We start from the raw sequence: 19556 nt of genomic DNA on the forward strand, positions 1-19556 counted from the left end.
TACCCCGCCTTTCACCCACAGTCAGCTGGGATAGGCTCCAGCTCCCCCGTGACCCTGACGGATAAGCGGTATAGAAAATGGATGGATGGATGGACCCCTTCTGCCACTTATAGCACAGCGAGGCATCTCGGCTCTCGGCATCAGGAGATCAGCCAGTGGCAGACCCTTATATATGAGAGCATCTGTCTTTAACCTTGCAAATGTAAGACAACACTGACCTGAATACCAGAGTTGAGGGCAAGCTTAATATAAGCTTTTTATTTTAAATTAGATTAAAACATACCCTTTCAATGCAGTGTTAGTTTTTATTTTGTCCTTTCTCTTCATATCTGCAGGTATAAATATCTGTTCAATACCTATGTATTCAAAAGGACATTTACAGTCTGTAATAAAGAATTTACACCTGGTGGTTATTTTCTTTGGCTGATCCATGTCCGGATTAATCCATGAGGGGAAATAATAGCTTTGGTCCCTTCTGGGTATGGTATTTTGGTTAGACACAAATTAATTTATTATTATGCACATTGTAAGTATTGAAAGGGAACCTCTACAAAGCAAGTAAAAGTACAGGTAATAATGAGGCCCTCATGAATTCAAATGATATTGTGCTTTTGTTGTACTGTATATCCCCATAGCAGACCAGTGACTGATCTGTCACAGACAGTTTGACCTCACAGAGTCCTTCCTGGTGGTTGACAGTCCTTCTGATGACCCGCAAAGGCAGTCTCAAGGCTACACTGAGTGCAGGACGAAGGCGGTGTTTTGCGGTGCCCCGTCCCTGACATCAGCGGCTTGTTCCTGGGTGTCACCTCTTTAACCCGGTCAGATTTATTGTAGCAACGGCCCTTAGCTACGCATCGGGTCCATGGAGACTGCCTGTCTGAAGGAATGCGAGGCTACGCGGGTCAAATAGCAGGGGATAAAACCCAAATCGAGGTGTAATTAAACCAGACATTTATGACTTTTAAAGACTTATTTCACATCCTTGCTGTGAGGTGAATATGGGATGCAGCAGCTCCACAAACACCGCGGTCCAACCGTTGAGACCGGAAGAGGTGAATGGAGACGAGGTAGGCTCGGTCACGCAACCCGCCACGTTTACTTAAACGACACAAAACTACGGTTAAAGTTAGTATTACTGAATAGTCTAGTATTAGTATTAGTTTACAGTGGTGTCCAGAAGATGTATTACAGTCACCCGCAGTTAACACTTTTGGGCGGACGTTGAAGTGTAATGAAGAGCCGTGAGGTGTTACGCCGAAATCTGTGCCGTTAAATTCCGTGGAGAGTTGGGGGAAATACTGACTGCAGTGCTGCTGCCTTGTTTGGTTGGCTTACAACTGCGTCACCGCTAATAAAAATAAGAAGTATTCAGCTCCCTTATTAAACTAAAAGCACAGTGTTTTATTGCTGTATTCATTACAAGTAAATGTAATCAAGGTATTTTCCATGGGAAGTTAAGGATAATTTATTTTAAAAAAATGAAATGCTGGAATATATTAAGGTATTTGTAATGGATTTAAGATTTGAGGGGTTTATAAGATTTGAATCCCCCCATAACACTGATTACAATACATGAAGACAACCAACATCTTTGTTTGAAAATGAAGGCCCATTTTAAAGTATGTTTTCATGTTTCTCCCCCTAAATTTAATAAAGTAGACCTCCTATATTCAAAATGCTTAAGTAAAAGTAATATAATGTATTAAATTTAAAGTTCCAATTGTTATAATATCATAAATATTGCATTATTGGAGTAGTATTACTGATGTATTGACATAGTAAGCAGCATTTTGATATTGTCACTAGTTGAAGTGAACCTAATTTTAACGACTTCATATACTGTTAGATAGTTTGATCTACATCAGTTATATAAGTATAATATTTCCCTCTAAAACGTAATGGAGTAGAAATATAAAGTAGCATGAAATGGAAATTCTCAAGTGAAGTGCAATTTGTGCGATTTTCACAGGTCACAGAGTACACTATTACATTGACATGTTGTCTTTTGTAGGTGTCATCTGCTGTGTATCATTATGGCTCCTGAGCTACTGTGTTCATGACAATGTGTCAACACACAGATGTCACCGTGACAGCAGTGTCTCACACCATTTTTTGTGCATTCACACTGTCTCTTTGTGCTGTCAGGAGGAGACAGGAAGTAAACTCGATGGTCGCGGAGACTCGGCCGTGTCAAAAGGCACCACAGACAGCGGGGTGGTGATGGAGAACCCTGTGTTACCCGGAGAAGTCCCCAGAAAACTCCCACTTCTAACAAGTGTCAGAGAAAGTGAGGTGGACAGAAATACACAGAATGGTGAGTATGTGCCCCAAACATGCTGAATAAAACAGACTATGTCACATCACAGAGAAAATCCAGTGCACAAAACCTAAAATGTTTAAATGTCATCTATCTCCCAGGTGTGCGCCCAAAGTCCAGTGAGATCCTGGAGGAGTTGCTGAACCAGGGCATCATACCGGTGGGACAGAGGGGCAGCGCTGCCGGAGAGGCTTATAGCATCATGGTGGGTACCTGGTGTACACTGGTCAAACGTGAGACATGCTAACACGCTGCTATCAGCCAATTTCACTTGGGTTAAACTGGAGAACAATACTGGGATTTTGATCGTCTTAATACTGTAACATTAAGTTTTTCCGAGCAGATCCAACTTGTGGCAGCTGAGTGAAATTTAAAACAGACGCTTCCACATTACTGTTAGTTTACTTGTGTGTATACATACATTTCAAAAGTACCACTGGTTACCTGCCATAAAAGCTACAAGATAATATCTCAAAAATATTGTGATATTACACGTTGTCATCATTGTTAATGCTCAAGTTCAACAAGACTGCTGTACTGCTTAGAAAATTTACCTGTAGATCTGACATCAACAGGAGTGTCAAATTACTTAAACTTGAAAAACTACGGCCACCTGATTGGCCACCACACACAAGTAGTAAGAAGTAAACAAGTACAAGTAAAAGGTGTGTTACTAATAACATCAGTCATCCATTTAGATGCCCCAGTAGTCAATTCCAGTGAGGCAGCATACACAAAATTAGGACACTGGTCTAGTACACCTGAAGTGAGTGCAGCTATTCGGAGGTTATGAGCTACACCTGCTCACACGTCAAAATGTCTGCTGGTAAAAAGACACTAACACTGGACTGATGTGAAAAGTGTACATTTGTACAGGACATTTATCTGCCGCTTTATCTTTCAGACGAGTTCTGTCAGCTTCAGCTGAAGTGCGGTCACCTGTAACGTTGTTGTCTGTTCTCTCTGTCTCCCCCTGCTGTGTGTGTGTGTGTGTGTGTGTGTGTGTCTTTGTATCAGCTGGATGACAGAGAGGGGGTCAGGCGAAGACCTCCTGCAAGACTGGAGTCCCTGAGGACCAGTAAGACACAAAGTGTCAGTATAGAACAGATTGAAGAGAAGATACGACTTGCTGAGGAGAGACGCAAGGTACAGTGTGTGTGTGTGTGTGTGTGTGTGTGTGTGTGAGTGAGTTTGTGTGTCATTATGTATGTGTATATGAGCACCTACATTGCCATCCCCCTGTCACAGTTTCTCTCACTTTCTGTACATCTATTCCTCTCTCTCTCAGTTAAGGACAGACGAGCTCCAGACCCGTTTGAGGACCAAGTCGGCCCGTGTTCGTGGTCCTGCCCCAACCTCCAGCGCAGAGGCGGAGGAGGACACAACCCTCACTCCTGTGGAGCCGATACTGCATCCTCTTACCTCGCCGGACCAACTAGATCCAACGCTTCTCAGTCAGATCTCACATGTGGAGGCCGAGAGTGGAGAGCACGTGAGAGAGACTGGAGGTGATGGCGGGGAACTTGGAGGTGAAACGGGTGGAGCATGTAGAGAGGAGGGAGGAGAGAGTGGAGAGAACACAGGGGAAGGTCCAGAGAGGATAAGTGAGGATGGTGACGGGGAAGAGGAGGATGAGGGTGAGGAGGAGTTGACTGAGGTGGAGGAGTTTAAGAAGGATCAGCTCCTCGTAGCCTCGGGGGAGCTGGAGAATGATCATAGCTTTCAGCATGCAGAGGACAAAGAGGAGATGTTTTAATTTATTACACAAATGAGCCATGACTCAGCACTACGAGAGATAGAAAGGGCGGATGCAAAATTGTACAGAAGAACATCTGATGATACTTGTAAAAAACATATGAAGAAATGTACGCAATATATATTGTTTTAAAAGACTTTAACAGATGTGATTATGCTATGATTGGCTCGAAACTTGAAACTATTGCTTGTGCTTTCATGAATGTCCACTGCAGCGGGATGCGTTCGTCCCGTGAGGTGTTTTATGTCGAGTAATAAACACAAAGGAATATGAGGGTTTTCTTTCCAAAGCAATATAACTTACCTCCATGAGCGCTTTAATAAATACAACCAAGACTTAATGTACTTGCCAACACAAAAAAATTTATTTAAATTATGTTTTTGTTTTACATTTAATTGCCTCAATGTCCTCATTTTGCATGTGAATGTTGTACTTGGTCTGTTGGACAAAAGGTGGCGCTGTGTCCGTGGTATCACAGTTTCCTAAAGCCAGTGCGCCTCATCTGTAAGATCAGTTTAGAGGAGAAGGTTATGGCAACATGTGAAGACATGCCTTGTGCGAAAAGATGTGTAAAATGAAGCTGTTAATGATCAATAAAATTCACATTTTCCCCGTGTGTTGTCTGTTGGCGTTCTGACAGATTGTGGAAAATCCTTGACGAGATTAGCCTATTGACTGAGACACTTTTAACTTAAAGATTTTTTTTTTCTATAAAAGTTGAGGGGTATTGAGTACGACGGCTGCGTGACTGAGCTGTGAGTATTCAGCTGTTCCAGTGACCTCTGACCTCTGGCTTTGCTCTGCCTGACAGGTGCTGCCGCAGGTTTCTGCTCTCCGGCACTACAGAGTGTGTCTTAAATTAAAATAAAAAGAAATCTTTGCTTTGATAGGTTATTATCATGGATAATAGGCCCCGGCTAAGATGGGAGAAACGTATATAAAGTTTGTTTCTGGTGGTTATTGCTGACACATTCACTGTACATGTGATGTGGAGCATTTCTGAAGTTTACTGGAAATTAAGTATAACTAAAGCATTCAGTGGGGCTCACAGTCTGTTATTGTAAACGTATCCTATAAGAGGATTCAGACCAGTCAGCATGTTGCACATGAACAGAAAACAACAATTGGACGCAACCTGACCGGATCCCCATTGTTGAGCCTGGGAAACTCGATACTGATCCCCCTTTTTTCACGACTCGAGTCGGACCTTAAAGCGTGTGTGGCTGTATGAATAAAACAGTGAGTGAACAGAGACATCTCTATCAGGTTGCATCTCTTTGTGATGTGGAGTGCTGCGCTGGCCACGCACATTCATTCAGATGGATGTGACAGTGTAGACCCTCCTCGCACTTAAAGAGTTTGATTGTAACTGTTCATCATTAGCCCACAGATGAAGATAGTGAATCAGCCAAACATTTCTCTACAGACAGTGTTGAAAAGCAAATTTGAAGGTCATTTTAGACTACATGCTTGCGACCAACTGGTAAACATGTATTTTTTTTCCCCCACAACAGATATGCAATTTCTCATGTGCAAATGTGTCATTTCATTGTGACTGGATGAAGACTTGGATGTATGTAGGGCGCGCAGAGAAGCTGGAGCCGCCATGAATGATTAACAGCAGAGCCCTCTCACATTACTGGAGGCGAATTACTCGTCCTGGTTGTTTAAAGGGACGTCCATCCAACAGTCACCTCAGCGCAGAGGAGCCTCTCAGGTTGTTTCAATCATTGATGTTCAGAGACTCTTGACCGAATTGATCTCCGACTGCGTTTACTTGATCCTTTCCCCGCGTAATAGCTGTTCGTTATTCTGTGACGCAAAGCGCATTTGAAATTAATTACTGAAATGTGATTGCGGTCTCCTTTAAAAACAAACAAACAAAAAAAACGGATAATAAGGGTTGATTCAGCAGAACGTTTTCATCTTAAGATCCACAGTGGGAGATATAAATTGGAAGCATTAAAAGAAGCAGACATTTAAAGGAAAGTTTCACCACACTTTCCATCTCTGACTGAGCCTTTTGGTCGTCTGCATGGACAAAGAAACTTGACAAAAGTCTGTCAACCCCCTCATCAGTGAAGGCTGATGCTTCCAGCAGAGCCTGCACCTGTCTGCCTGCTGTCAAGGGCCAACAGGGAGACAGGAAAGACCTTTTCCACGGCAAAGTCCAACCATAATCTACGATAAGAAAAACAATAGATATTTATTTATAAGCATGTGAAAATCGACATCAACCACGCTGCGAGTCTCTGTCCCCCAAATATCATCAGTGGACTCAGGTTTTGTTAGCCTGTGATGGTTAATTAAACGTCATTGTGGTCAGGAGAGTCGGGTCTTTGCCGTGGAGGAGCTCCAGTGTTTGACACTGTGCAGGTTTCCCAGCTGTTTGTGTGCGCTGGTGGGCGGGCAGAGATGGACCAAAAGCTGGGTGGAGTTAGGAGCAACGCTTTTAGGAATGGGTCCCTAACCTATTTAGTTAGACAGCAGAGTTACTAAGAAGAGCTGGAAACACCTGATGGTCTCTCTGGGACAATCCGCTCCATATAACTCCCCTCTTAACTGTCGGAAGATACATCTACCTCCAGGCTTCATTTTTGTCGAGTTTTTTGTTTTGTTTTCTCTTCTGCAAAAAGTCACAGAGCCAGCTGATCCCACTTTCTCTCTCTCTGCCTCTCTCTGTCTCTCTCTCTTCATCCAGAGAACTAACTGATAAGGAGACATTGCACTATTCTTTTTTTGTTGTTGTTCCTATTTATTGTTCTTTGCACTAACGATGCACACCACGCAAAAGGACACGACCTATACGAAGATTTTTGTCGGGGGTCTTCCCTACCACACCACGGATTCAAGTCTCAGGAAATATTTTGAGGTGTTTGGTGAGATTGAAGAAGCGGTGGTCATTACCGACAGACAGACCGGGAAGTCTAGAGGTTATGGATTCGTAAGTATCGCTGAACAACAACACGTTTTACGCAGAATTTAACTGTAACTCGCCGCTTTTTACGCATGTATGTAAAACCCTGCCATCGCGCGTCTCTGTGAAAGCTGCTGTCTGTTACAACATCATGACTAACTCCAGTTTATTTGCGGTCATGGGATGTTTACGTTGTGTTAAGATTAAATTTGTCACCGGCTTCTGTTGCAATCTCGCACCCACAAACTTGTTGCGCTCTGGTATGCGTCCTGACACGTTTTTTAAGTGAGCTACCCTCACACTGACAGCTCTGGTGGGCTGAGAAAGAGAGAGAGAAGAAGTGAAAAAAAAAACACGATTGGTTTTCACAAGCGGTTGTGTTGGTTTCATCATATCGAAGCTGTTTACAACTTTGCTCATAAGGTTTTGCTCCCATTTGTCAGAAAACCTGACAGGCAAAAAGCATTTGAGACGCAGCGGTGGAGACACAAAGCAACCAGCAGCTTGGTACTAGTTTGAAATGTTTTTAGTGGCACTTAGGGATGGACAGTGGATGGCTTTATAAATATACATGTAACAAGACTGTGAGAAAAGGCACACCAGACCTTATTTGGCCTTTTCAGAAAATATTTTAATAAGGTGCAAGAAGTAGATGATGTAACGTTGCACAATCACACCAGAATATATGCATTTGCATGTGGAAACTAACATTTGTAACATATAAAACTGAAATTAAACTGCAACTAATGCTTGAAATCCTCTTTTTATTGTTGTAGCGACATCTACTTGGTGCATTATTTGTCTTCTCTTTTCGTAATTTTCCCCTCAAAGCTCACTGTTTTGGCCAGGAGAGGTGAGGTGTACCTCAGTTGCAAAAGAGAATATAAAAAAGAGACAGGTGCCTGCTGAGCAGAGTACTAAAGTGTGCTTGTTGTTTGGGGGCCGATAATGGAGCCATGTTCAGTCAGTCATCTCAGCCTGGCTCCTTTTCACTGCTGATAGTTTCAACACATCCACATGAGGTTGATGGATGTGTGTGTGTGCGGCCAAATACTTGCTGTTAATGAAAGCCACACACACACACACATGAAATAAAAGGGATGCAAACACCTCTTGCACCCATCCTTGTATTTCAAATTTTCTCTTTCCTTCAAACAGGCCTGCACTCTCCCATGAGTTTATGAAGCTTTTGTTTAGGTTGGGTCTGCAGGAAAAGGACTCTCATCCACATGTTTCTCATGTGTTTGTCCTCCTCTGTCAGGTGACGATGGCTGACCGTTCGGCCGCAGACAGGGCCTGCAAGGACCCCAACCCAATCATTGACGGCAGGAAGGCCAACGTCAACCTGGCCTACCTGGGGGCCAAGCCTCGGGTGATGCAGCCAGGTAAAGACGGCCAAATGAGCATCAACACAGTACAAATATACACATGTGTTCCTTTTGCATCAAAATTGACAGTCAGAGATGGGCAAATGTTTGGTTTTTTTTTAAAGTTCCCACAGTATTTGTTATGGAGGGTGGAGGTGGTTTTATTGGCAAAACAAGCAAACAAGTAAGACTAGTTAGTCTTTCCTGATTTTCACCTCAGGGTTCGTTTGTTTTTTGGGTAGCTGCAGCAGATGTAAGAACATGTTGGGAGGTTACAGATACTGGCCTTGTGTAATTTATCAGTGAAGCAAAGGACTGTAAACTTTTTTCTTTTTTGCTGTCTGAATTCACTTTTTTCTCCTGTCATTCTCTCTGGTTTGCAGGTTTTACCTTTGGCGTTCCCCAAATTCACCCTGCGTTCATCCAAAGGCCTTATGGGTAAGTGCTGATGAGTCTCCATGTATTTTAGAGGAATGTTGGGATGTGCACATTGCTTATCATAGAGACTAAATTATTCACACGTGTTAGTTTAATCTTTCCTCAGGTTAATGTGTGACAAGCAAACTGATTTTTTTCTCCCCAAACATAACCGATGGCTGATAATTAGCTGTGGACATTAAGTCATTATGTTAGCTTTGTGGTTCATCGCAGTCCACGAAACAGCCAGCCAAACTGCCTTTTCTAGGTTTGCCTGTTTGTAAAAGAAAAAAAATGTGTGTGAGTGTGTATAACTACTAGTGTGTGTGTTTGTACTGAATGGACAATGATGGAAACTTCCAGCCTGACTCAATGTTATCTATCTTTCTCTGGTCCGACAGGCTCGCTCTCGGTTAAGCTAACTGTGCTGGTTTGTGGAATAGTTCTGCGAACGTAATCACAGATCAGAGAAAGGAATTACCTGTAGACTCAAACACGCACAAACAAGCTCTCAAAATGGTGATTATAGATGCATGTACGTGGGTTTTGACCTTTTTTTTTTTTTTTTTGAATAGAACTTAGAGCTTTGTGTGGGGTTATGAAGTGGTGTTGTTAGCTAAACCGTGTGCTTTCTTACTTTAATGACAAAAAAACCAAAAAAAACAACTGTATTGATTGAATTTTTGGGGTGTTTTTTTTTTTTGGAAGCGTGTTAACTTTGCCAAGGAAGAGCAAAGATTTCTTTTTTTGTTTGTTTGTTTGTTTTGATTTATTTATTTTTTTATTGCCTTTAGCTTGTGGTTGACCTGTTTTGTTTAACAGGATGTGCTGTTTCATGTGTTTTTTCTAGCTGTCTTGTTGGAGTGAGTGGTGAACTTCTGTGTCCTATTGTTTGTTTGTTTTCTTTCTTCCCCAATCACCTTCCTAATCCCATTCCCCACATTATTACCTCAGAATAACAAAACCCATCACTGCTTGTGTGTGCTTATAGCATCCTCCTGGTGTTACTTGCAGTTTCTTACTTTAACACAATGCAGCAGCGACAGATTCACTATGAACGTGTTTCTCTTTCCATATTTCTGCTGGCCCATTCACTCTCTCATCTTCTTTCCTGTATTTATCTGTGTCGGCACCTTCGGCTCTTCTATGCACCACATACTTGCGGTTATGTAGCGCCAATTTACCAGCCAGACAATTTATATGTAGACATCTTTTGAGTGAGTGGAAAGCTTTTCAGCTGTTGTCATAGCAATATGTGTGTTTATGTGCACACGCATCTGATTGCATTGGTACATCTGAGAGTATGCTCTTACTGTGTGTGTGTGTGTGTGTGTGTGTGTGTGTGTGTGATTGTTCGTTCACATGCACGCTCATTTTCAGCAGCTCGACCAAAGCCTCCAGTGTGACACAAACAAATGTCTGGATGTCTCTCTCTCTCTCTCTCTCTCTCTCTCTCTCTCTCTCTTTCTCTTCCTCCCTCCCTCTCTGTCTCTCTTTCTCTCCCTCTCTCTCTCTCTCTCTCTCTCTCTCTCTCTCTCTCTCTCTGTCTCATTCTCTCGGAGCGAGCTTTCGTCACATGGGCTGGTGGTGTTAAGGAAAACAAGCGCGCCCATTGTGCCACACAAAGCCCCGAATGCTGACGCTGCAGTCGCATGAAGCTCAATGTTGTGTGTGTGTTGGGGCGGTCTGGTGACAGTGCGAGAGCATCTCTCTCTCTCTCTCTCTCTCTCTCTCTCTCTCTCTGTCACCTAAGAGCAGAGAAGGGGCCTTTCAAACAGCCACATGTGCATACACATGTATCTTAACCTTCGTATTTGAACCAGAACCATCTATCAGTTTGTCTGTCATACCTAGCATGCGCAGTTGAAACATTGTGCTTTATTTATTTAATATATTATGTAGGTTAGTTACTGGCAAAAGTACTGACCAAGTGCAAAACAAGTTGAGCTCTAATCAGTCCAGAAGTTCACATGTAACGTGCAGGGACGCAGGGATACGTGGAGAACAAGGTTACAGTTGTGAGTGTAATGACGCAAGACAAATTCATCAACTGGATTAACGGGTACCCTTCTCGCACTGTCCTCAAAGCCATGCATGTTCAGGTTTGTATTCTTCATGAGCAAACCCAACAGTGAAGTCTTGTTATGGAAGCTCCGATTGAGGCCCCAAATCACAAATCGTATACATGCCTCAAACCTCTACAGCAAATAACCTCCTCAGAATTTTCCCAGAAAGGAAGAAAAGCAAAAAGCAAGGAAAATTACAACAAACTATAAGATGAGCAATGCAAATACAAAACTGTTCCCACACTTCCAGACTGTCCACATACTCTGTAAACTTGACATGATTTCAGCATGAATTTTGCACTTGGGCTGTAGTTTTGTCATGAATAACTTAACACGATTGGTGAAAGATGCATACAAACTAACCTGATCCAAGCTGTAGCTCAAGTCTTAAGTGAAACTAGACACCAGGTCCATCTGTGACACGGTCATAATAATACAAGTCTTATGAGCAACTTCATGGAAGCAGGACAGGTGTTTGTGTTGCCAACTTCTCACACTGTCAGGGTACATAAACACACAAATGCATCTCCACACACACACATGCAGATCAGATCCTGTCACCTCAGTGTACGCTTGTGTTTGCACTTACTCCCTCAGCATGCGGGAGTGAGTGCGGCATGCAGCATGGCAGAGAACCTTTATTTAGCCTTGAACTTTAACGACCGCTGGGGTGCATGAACACAACATTCCAGTGAAGACACACACATGAACACACAGGGAAAGAGTCGTCACACTATAAGCACCCGCATGGCTTCACAAAATACACTTTAACTGTGACATGTTGTACTTCATGACTCCCTCCGAGGAAAAGAGGGTATTTTTTTATTAGGGGGCACAGTGGGACCTCTTCGGATGGGTCAGCCAGAGCTTTAAGTCCCCCTGGCAATAACCTCTGCTTCTGCCATATGTGTGTGTGTGTGTGCGTGTGTGTGCATGTATACCCAACCCATCCTATAGACACACTGGTACCAGGAAATCAGAGACAGCAGAGTTACAGCCCAAAATGCACCGAGCCAGGTGTTTAATTTCAAGAGCAGCAGAGATGGGTACATACCACTGGAAGTCCCTTATTTTAATATGTTACCAAGTCAAAAAATAGTTACTGTCAGACCTGCAGCCTCTGCTCTCAATCATATACAGCATCTGCTGTTCAAAATTGTGCAGCTAAACGTTTGAGGGAACATTATAGGTTTCTTTAATGTCATTTTTGCAGAATCATGACTTTCTAAGACTGACTAAAAGGCTAAATGGTTTGAAAAATGCACAAGCAGGTCTGTTAAAAGAGTCTAGAGAGATTTATTATGAAGCTGTTAACTTGACTGGCTGACAGGCTAAAGATTGATGCAACAGGGGCATCAGTCAGTCAAGCATGTATTCCTCTTCCCTTTCCAAACCCGATGAAGAGCAGCCCACGGAGGTCTGGTAAACTTGCTCCTAACTAACTCCAAACCCCCAAGTTCTTTTCTTTGCATGTGGTCTTCAGCCCCAACTGTTGCTGAATTTATCAGATTCTGGGCTTGCTCCCTCCACTACTCCCCAAGACCTATAAACAGAATTAGATGTGTAAAAATCGTCTTCAGCAGTTCATTACAAGCACATATCAGGTATGACTGGCTCAAAAAAACTTCTTACGCTTAACTTTACATTAGCATCTTACAGTCATTGTAAATTCAAGCCAGTTCAATCCAGCTTGCTACTCATTATTCCCACCATCTTCACTTACTTGCGGCAGTAGCAAGCAAAAAAATAAAACAAAAAAGCTGCATCTGCAAGCACAACATACATGAAACATACGCCTACGTTGGGTTTTGCACGAGATAAGCCAGATGCAGTTGCACTGTGTATTGGTGTTAGACCATTCAGGCTAATATTAACTTTTATGTTATTTTGGATAATGGCCAGTCATCCACCTTTAAGTTTTAGGTGTTTCCTTACGTTCTGCTGTGAGAGAATAATTCAGTGATTTCAGCTGGGGTTTGGGTGTTTCTCATTCATCCAGTTTCAGAGATGGCGTCCATTAAAATCATCCTGGAAACCCGCCTTGCCCTGCTGAGTTTCATTAGTGCCGGTCTCAAAGGAGAGTTTCAGTGTCACATGATGATAAAAGGGCTGAGGATTTTCCAATTAGAGAAAACACTTGCTCTGTTTAACGCAAACAATTTTGTTGCTGGCCTTCCAAAATTGGTCTAACCTCTGTGTGTGTGTGTGTGTGTGTGTGTGTGTGTGTGCAATTTTACATGTTTAGACTGAAGCATTTGAGATTTAAAATATTGATTTTTGCCCTCAACTGACAGCCACACCACGCACTCTATATACCCTTTCACCCAGATTACACCTTCCCTTTTCGTTTTTGTGTCTTTCCAGTCGAGTGATTGTGCTGTGCCCTTATTGTTGTCGTTGTTTCTGTAATCAGCCTAGTCGAGGTGGACTATTTTTACATATTTCTTCCTCTCTGACGCCTTGCTCTTGTTTTGTTTTTCCTGTTTTTCTCCTGGCGCACTGTTTTCGGTTGAGATGTGGGTTGGATTGGATAATGGAGTGCTGACAATAGGGTTGCCACGATAGATCCTGCCTTTCAACTTTAAACATTTTCCGCACCTCCTCTCTTCTCTCCTGATCCAGACTCAAAACAAGTGACCACCCGATGTTCATTTATGCAAACTCAGCTGATTATATTTGGTTTGCTTGATTTTCTCTCAACAGATTTTTGAGCCACCTTCATTCAAACGAACCTACAATCGCGTAGCTGTTGCTGGAGCCCTGTGCAACAAATATCAAATAGTTTCTGTCAAGCCTGATGCTTCTCATGCCATTTGAATTAAAGTGAGATTGAATTTGACCTTTTTTTTTTTTAAGCAGATTGAGGGAGTTTTTTCAGGACATCAAAAACTGAAATTCACACAAGATCTAAAGCTTTCAAGCTTTCTTCTTCTCTCTCCCACCTACAGTCAAAAGTTGGCAACTCTCTGAACCAGTAGTGTGAATTTCAAAAGCTCTCCTCACACTTGCTGTCCGGCTGAGTTTCCAGACCTTATAGAGCCTGGGGGGGCGGGATAAGGCTATGTCATGGAGGGCAGAATGTGCTCATTGTTCATAATTGTTTATTTAATCGAAACATCCCTCTGGGTGTGGAGCCTAGTCCCGGCTTCCCCACACTGCCTCCCGGACTCTTTGTCCCAACACAGAGGGGGAAATGGCTAGCAGCGTCCCTTTTTGAAAACTGTCCAGCTGTCAAAGTGGCAGTGACATTTTCACAATGCTTCCCTAGGCTCATCTCCTCTGTCTGCACCCCCTGCCCCCGGCACTGTAAGCCTCCATTCCCTCTCCTCCCCACCCGCTCGCCCTGCAGCAGTCAGGGGGACGGCACCAGAGGCAAATCCACAAGTGACAGACAACCAAGCTGCAGGTCACAGATCCTACAGAACTTTTTCTTTTCATCTCGCCTCCCTCTGCCTCTCTGTAGTTTTGTCTCCACAACCGCAAACTCAAAACTGGCCAAAGCAAAAAATATGAAACCGGTTGCCATGTTGTATACCAAAAAAAGAACATGAAATCACCACCTCCTCCAAATGTAATAATACAAATGTGATTTTTGAGTAGATTTCAGTTTCAAAGTTTTCCTCACCTTCCAGTCTTCTTTTCACAGAGAGATTTCTATTTTGGCAACCCTATATTGTTCTAATCCCTACTAGCAGGCATTTTCTTGGGGTTCTTGACTGATGAATTGGACTGGGGCTGGGTGGTGGGTGGTGGAAGGGCGCTTGGCCGCAGTGTGATGGAGTTGGGTTTGGGTTTTAGGGTGTGTGCTATCACTCTATGACCAGGTGAATCAAACTAACCTGTCATTTGTGTGTCTGTTTCGCAGCATCCCGGCCCACTATGTGTACCCTCAGGCCTTCGTACAGCCTAGTGTGGTCATCCCTCACGTGCAACCTGCGGCCACTGCACCTGCCACCGCTTCCTCCCCCTACATCGACTACACTGGAGCTGCCTATGCGCAGTACTCTGCAGCTGCAGCCAGTGCTGCCGCCGCCGCCGCATATGAGCAGTATCCCTACGCTGCATCCCCTGCCGCCGCAGGCTACGTGGCTACTGCCGGCTATGGCTATGCAGTTCAGCAGCCTTTGGCCACTGCTGCCCCGGGCTCTGCCGCTGCTGCAGCTGCAGCCTTTGGTCAGTACCAGCCTCAGCAGCTGCAAAGCGACCGTATGCAATAGCAGCCACTGCAACCACGGGACATGCAGAGTGAGGAGTGCTGCCCACAGCCACAGCTGATTGGTTACGAGAAGGAGCAGCGAAGGAAAAGGAAAAGGGAGTGACCTTAAGGGTGGGCATGTTAGCAACTCAGAGTCAGAGCTGCTTTAAAAAGGTGAAGATGATGATGGTGATAATGGTGGTGGTAGTGATGATGATGGTGAGGTGGAAACTTTTTACAGTAACTTTCCAACTTGCTGTGCTTCAACCAAAAAAAACGCAAAAATGAAAAAAGTCGCAGAACAAATAATGGAAAATGATTTACTATTATTATTGTTGTTGTTATTACTATAATTATTATTATTATCATTACTATTATTGTAGTAGAGTACTTAGTTCTAGAGAAGAAATGCAGGAACTAATCCCTGTGGTTGATATAGGTGTTGAACTAAGCCTTTAAGTCCAATTGCTGTCTTTAACATTAGTGTAGGAAACTGTTCTCTTTTTTAACTTGTGGTCATCCACAAGTGTTTTTGGTTATTTGATGCCCTTTTAACATTTATATTTATTAGTGTTATTGTTACACACTGGGGGCTCTTCTTGTTCTTTTTGTCTTTTTAAGTGCATTTTTTGGAGTAAATATTTTCTGATAATCAGGGAAATGGAACCGTTTCCAACGTGTTAGCTATTATGATGTGACCTCTGTCAGGAAGTCGAAGAGTCGTAACTTGTCGTGTCACACCTATTTGAAGTACTACCTTTTTATCTTCCTGATGCTGAATGTCTCTTTTTTTACTCAGTGTCTCAACCTCTTGACCTATGCAAAGCAAACAAATCACCAGGAGACAAAAAAAGAAAAGAAACAAAAAACTGAAAATGTCATCAACTCTCTGACTCAATTCTTGGACTAAAGAGGGACTTGGCAAACAAAACAAACGCACTGACAAAAGAAGAGGGGTTGAAAATGGCTTCAGACAATGAGAAACACCAAATCAGTTGCTTTTCCACATGTTTCACTCACACGTACACTGACACATGCATCCAGAGTTGCACACATAGCAGTCAAAGACAAAGGCAGCACAGTTGTGTTTCTCTGTGGCTCTGGGATGGAGAGAAAGAAAAAGAGAAAGAAAGAGGGAGAGAGAGCAGCAGCTGCTGGTGGGGGTGGACAGAGCCGCTTGAGCGCCACACAGACAGATCACTCTGGAAAGAACGCATCACTTGTGCTCGTTTGTTGAGCTGTCACATTTTAATCCCCGGTCGGGCCCATTTGGGAACCAACTTCACACCCCTCCACCAAACACAGAGCCCCACAGCAGAGCCCCCCCCCCAACCCCCCTCATCATTCAGGCCTGCAGCTGTCAGCACTTCCACCTCTGTGCTGCTGTAGTCTGGTGTCAGGTACACACTCACAAACACACACACACTTTCACCAAAGCTGCCCCAGCAACTGGCCTGCCTCATATCTGTCAAAAACACAAGGTGGGGTGGAGAAGACGGGGCTTTGACTCTTTGACGTTACGTTGGTCTGTGTGCCTTACATTTTTACTGCTATTTAAGAGAAAAAGAAAAAGAAAAAAAGAGAGAAATTTACTATTTAAGATATTTATTTTTGAGGGTTGACTATGTTAAGGCTCTGAGAGTAGAGACTTAGTGGCGGTACTGTATTAATATCATTATGTACTCATCTCAAGGCATATATAAGTTATTGATTAGTTTTAGTAATAATATGGTTATTATTATTATCATTATTATTATTATTATTATTATTAACATACTCAACCAAAAATGTTGATGTAGGAGTTATTTATGATACTGTTATGTGCACTGTACTTTTTTTTTTTTGATTCTTTAAAACATGACATTACATTTTAGCTTAATGCCTTTATGCCTTTTGTAGGGAAGAAACTTTATTTAAATGCAGGCCTGTTTTGCATGCAGATTGTACTCTGCCTCTTCTGTGTTTAGAAGAGAGGAAAAAATAATAATAATTTTCACAAAAAACAAGCAAAAATGCTGCTTTCTCCACTAGAATGTATAGTCGTTGTCAAGATTTCAGTAGTCGTGCTTCTTTTGCTTAATATTCATCAGATGGGCTATTTTACACTGTTGGGAATTTTTATACTTGAACTATTTCTTACAAGGGAAATTTGAAAAATAAATGACAAAAAAACTTTTTAAGGAAGCTTTTCATTGTCACTGAATGGAGGCATGTAAAGTGTTAGTATTTAAATGCAAAGGTCCTGTTAATATTAAAACCTTTACTTCAGATTTTCATCAACATTTACTCAAATTGGAATAAAATGTTCTTCATTTAAAAAAGCTTGGTGCTATTTCTTTTCAATGAAGATGCAAACAAACTGAGTTTGTATGTCACACTGTTGAAATGTGAAAAATGTCTCATATGATGATCTTTTTACACCCACCCAGGAGCTGTTTGACCTCCTTCCTTCATCCGTCTATACATACACCTATTAATATAATTAATATATTTACTTAGTGCCTCCTATGTATGTAAGTGTTCATTGAATAAACACAAAAAAATATTATTAAGTAAATAATCATCTAAATAATTCATGTAAAATAACTAAAAGGAACAACAATTTGAGAAGATTATAAAGTTAAAACTCAACTCACTCTTATGCAAGGTTATTTCATTACTGTTTTGGCCAGGTTTTTTCCGTTACAGTCATTCTAATTTTATTTTATTTTATTCTGTCTCCTTAATAATGACATTTTGTACTGTCACTTCTTGGCCAATCACATGCCCACCTCCTCTCAGATAACAAACTCATCAAATGCAACCAAATTTAGCCAGTTAGCTCAGTTACCTCCTGCTAGCCTGAGCAACAGTAATGTCAAGTTAATTAAATCATCCAACTGCAAGCTAATCAGCCAACTACACATTAAACACAGCACAAAGAGACAGTCTCTACATATTTTCTTTTATTGAACAAAGCTGCTAGTGCTACACACGTGGTCCACCCACTACATATGCTATAGCTAGTCTGGGTTTTGAGTTTTTATTATTACGTGTCAAAGAGAAGCGTCAGCTAGCAGTGTTAGCTCTAGCTGTTGATTAGAACAACCACATTCTGTCTGTTTACGCTCCACATAGTTGTGTCTTTTTTTCATTTTTTAACGGCATCAACCAGCTATTAACTTCTGCTGTTGACTCTGTCTCTCCACAGAGACAGCAATAAAACAAGCTCAAGGTCCCAGTTTTTAGCCAGCTAGCTGTGTGTGCAGCTTTGTTTAGATAAACAAAGGCAGAGGTGTTTGTGTATTCTGTTTATGTACAGCAGCCAGGAGCTGGATGGTTGATTCAGATTACCATTGACACTGTTTTTGCTCAAACTAACTGATGCTTGGTGGATAAATCTATTAACATTTGTTGAGCTCACTATGTTAAGAGGTCATTGTACATATTATTACTTTATTTATATATTTTACACATTTTTTTTTGGTTTTCAGAATTATATTTAACACACTTCAGGCTTCAGATCCTGCATGTGTTTGCAACTATGAATATGCGTGTGTTATTTCTTTGCTTGCGAGGTGATAAACACTTCACACATGTCAGATACAGCACTGCTCCTCCTCAACGCAAAGCCATCTTGAAGAAGACGTTATTTAAAACACTCTCATGTTACAGCCACACCCACACTTTACGTGGATAGGACTGACACATATCAGTGATAAAAGTCTCACAGGACTTAGTTTATCAATAATTAATCCACTCTAATCAATAAGTCATGTCATAAAGAGTGTGCTGCCGTGTCTCTGCCTTTCTTTACACAGCTCCAGGGAGTATTTTGGTCCCTGTGAAACATGAAACTGGCTCACATGCGGTAGGTGGGTGATCATGACACAGCATGGACACAGCGATGCCTTATCGGTGAAATAAGCAACATCTGACCCCATGATATAATAAAAATAAAGCTGTTACTTTATTATAGCTATGATAGAAGATCATAAGAAGATCAAGACCAGTTCACAAGTCTGTGTTTCCTCTTTGAAAACAGGTGTGTTTTGCAGTGTCTTCTGTGCCTCTGAAGGTGTTGTCTAATGTCATTATCACTTCACAATAGGGCACTATTTACAGAGGGTTTAGAAGCTGGAACCAGTGACTTTCTTAACACAACTTTCAAACAGAAAATTATTTACTAAAGCTTCACAGGTCAGGCATAAATCTTTAATAAGAACAACCCAAACTGCTGGATTGTGTAAAATCTTAAGTCATTTGACAATATGCTCAGATAAAAATGCATTCATTAGACTGCAGAATCAATAAAATAAAAATCTATTAATGATGTGATGTTGTAATCAGGGTATGAGGAATTTCTGGCCCACTTGGTGAAAAGCGTCAGCAGATAGCAGGCAACATGGCTGCAAATCTTCCACTGATGGCAGCTGTATATAAACAAATCCCCAATACTGACACTAGTAGACTTCATTTAACTAATTAAAGCTCTTGTTTGTTTGTATCTTGTTTGACTTGTTAATAAAACAACAAAAA

General features: G+C 42.0%; 2 protein-coding genes across 2 annotated transcripts; both read left to right on the top strand.

Annotated features, from left to right (window-relative positions):
- Positions 1-481: 481 nt before the first annotated feature.
- stmnd1 (stathmin domain containing 1) lies at positions 482-4852 on the top strand. The gene is made up of 5 exons (XM_046418666.1): positions 482-1070; positions 2149-2317; positions 2422-2525; positions 3338-3466; positions 3609-4852. Exons 1-5 carry the CDS (start codon positions 1002-1004, stop codon positions 4074-4076), a joined length of 939 nt encoding a protein of 312 aa, XP_046274622.1. The 5' UTR covers positions 482-1001; the 3' UTR covers positions 4077-4852.
- A 1630-nt stretch (positions 4853-6482) lies between these two features.
- On the top strand, positions 6483-17359 carry rbm24a (RNA binding motif protein 24a). The gene is made up of 4 exons (XM_046417122.1): positions 6483-7020; positions 8255-8378; positions 8744-8798; positions 14709-17359. Exons 1-4 carry the CDS (start codon positions 6853-6855, stop codon positions 15058-15060), a joined length of 699 nt encoding a protein of 232 aa, XP_046273078.1. The 5' UTR covers positions 6483-6852; the 3' UTR covers positions 15061-17359.
- The last annotated feature ends 2197 nt before the right edge of the window (positions 17360-19556 follow it).

The sequence above is a fragment of the Scatophagus argus genome, chromosome 17 (genome assembly GCF_020382885.2).
Source record: "Scatophagus argus isolate fScaArg1 chromosome 17, fScaArg1.pri, whole genome shotgun sequence".
Lineage (NCBI taxonomy): Eukaryota > Metazoa > Chordata > Actinopteri > Scatophagidae > Scatophagus > Scatophagus argus.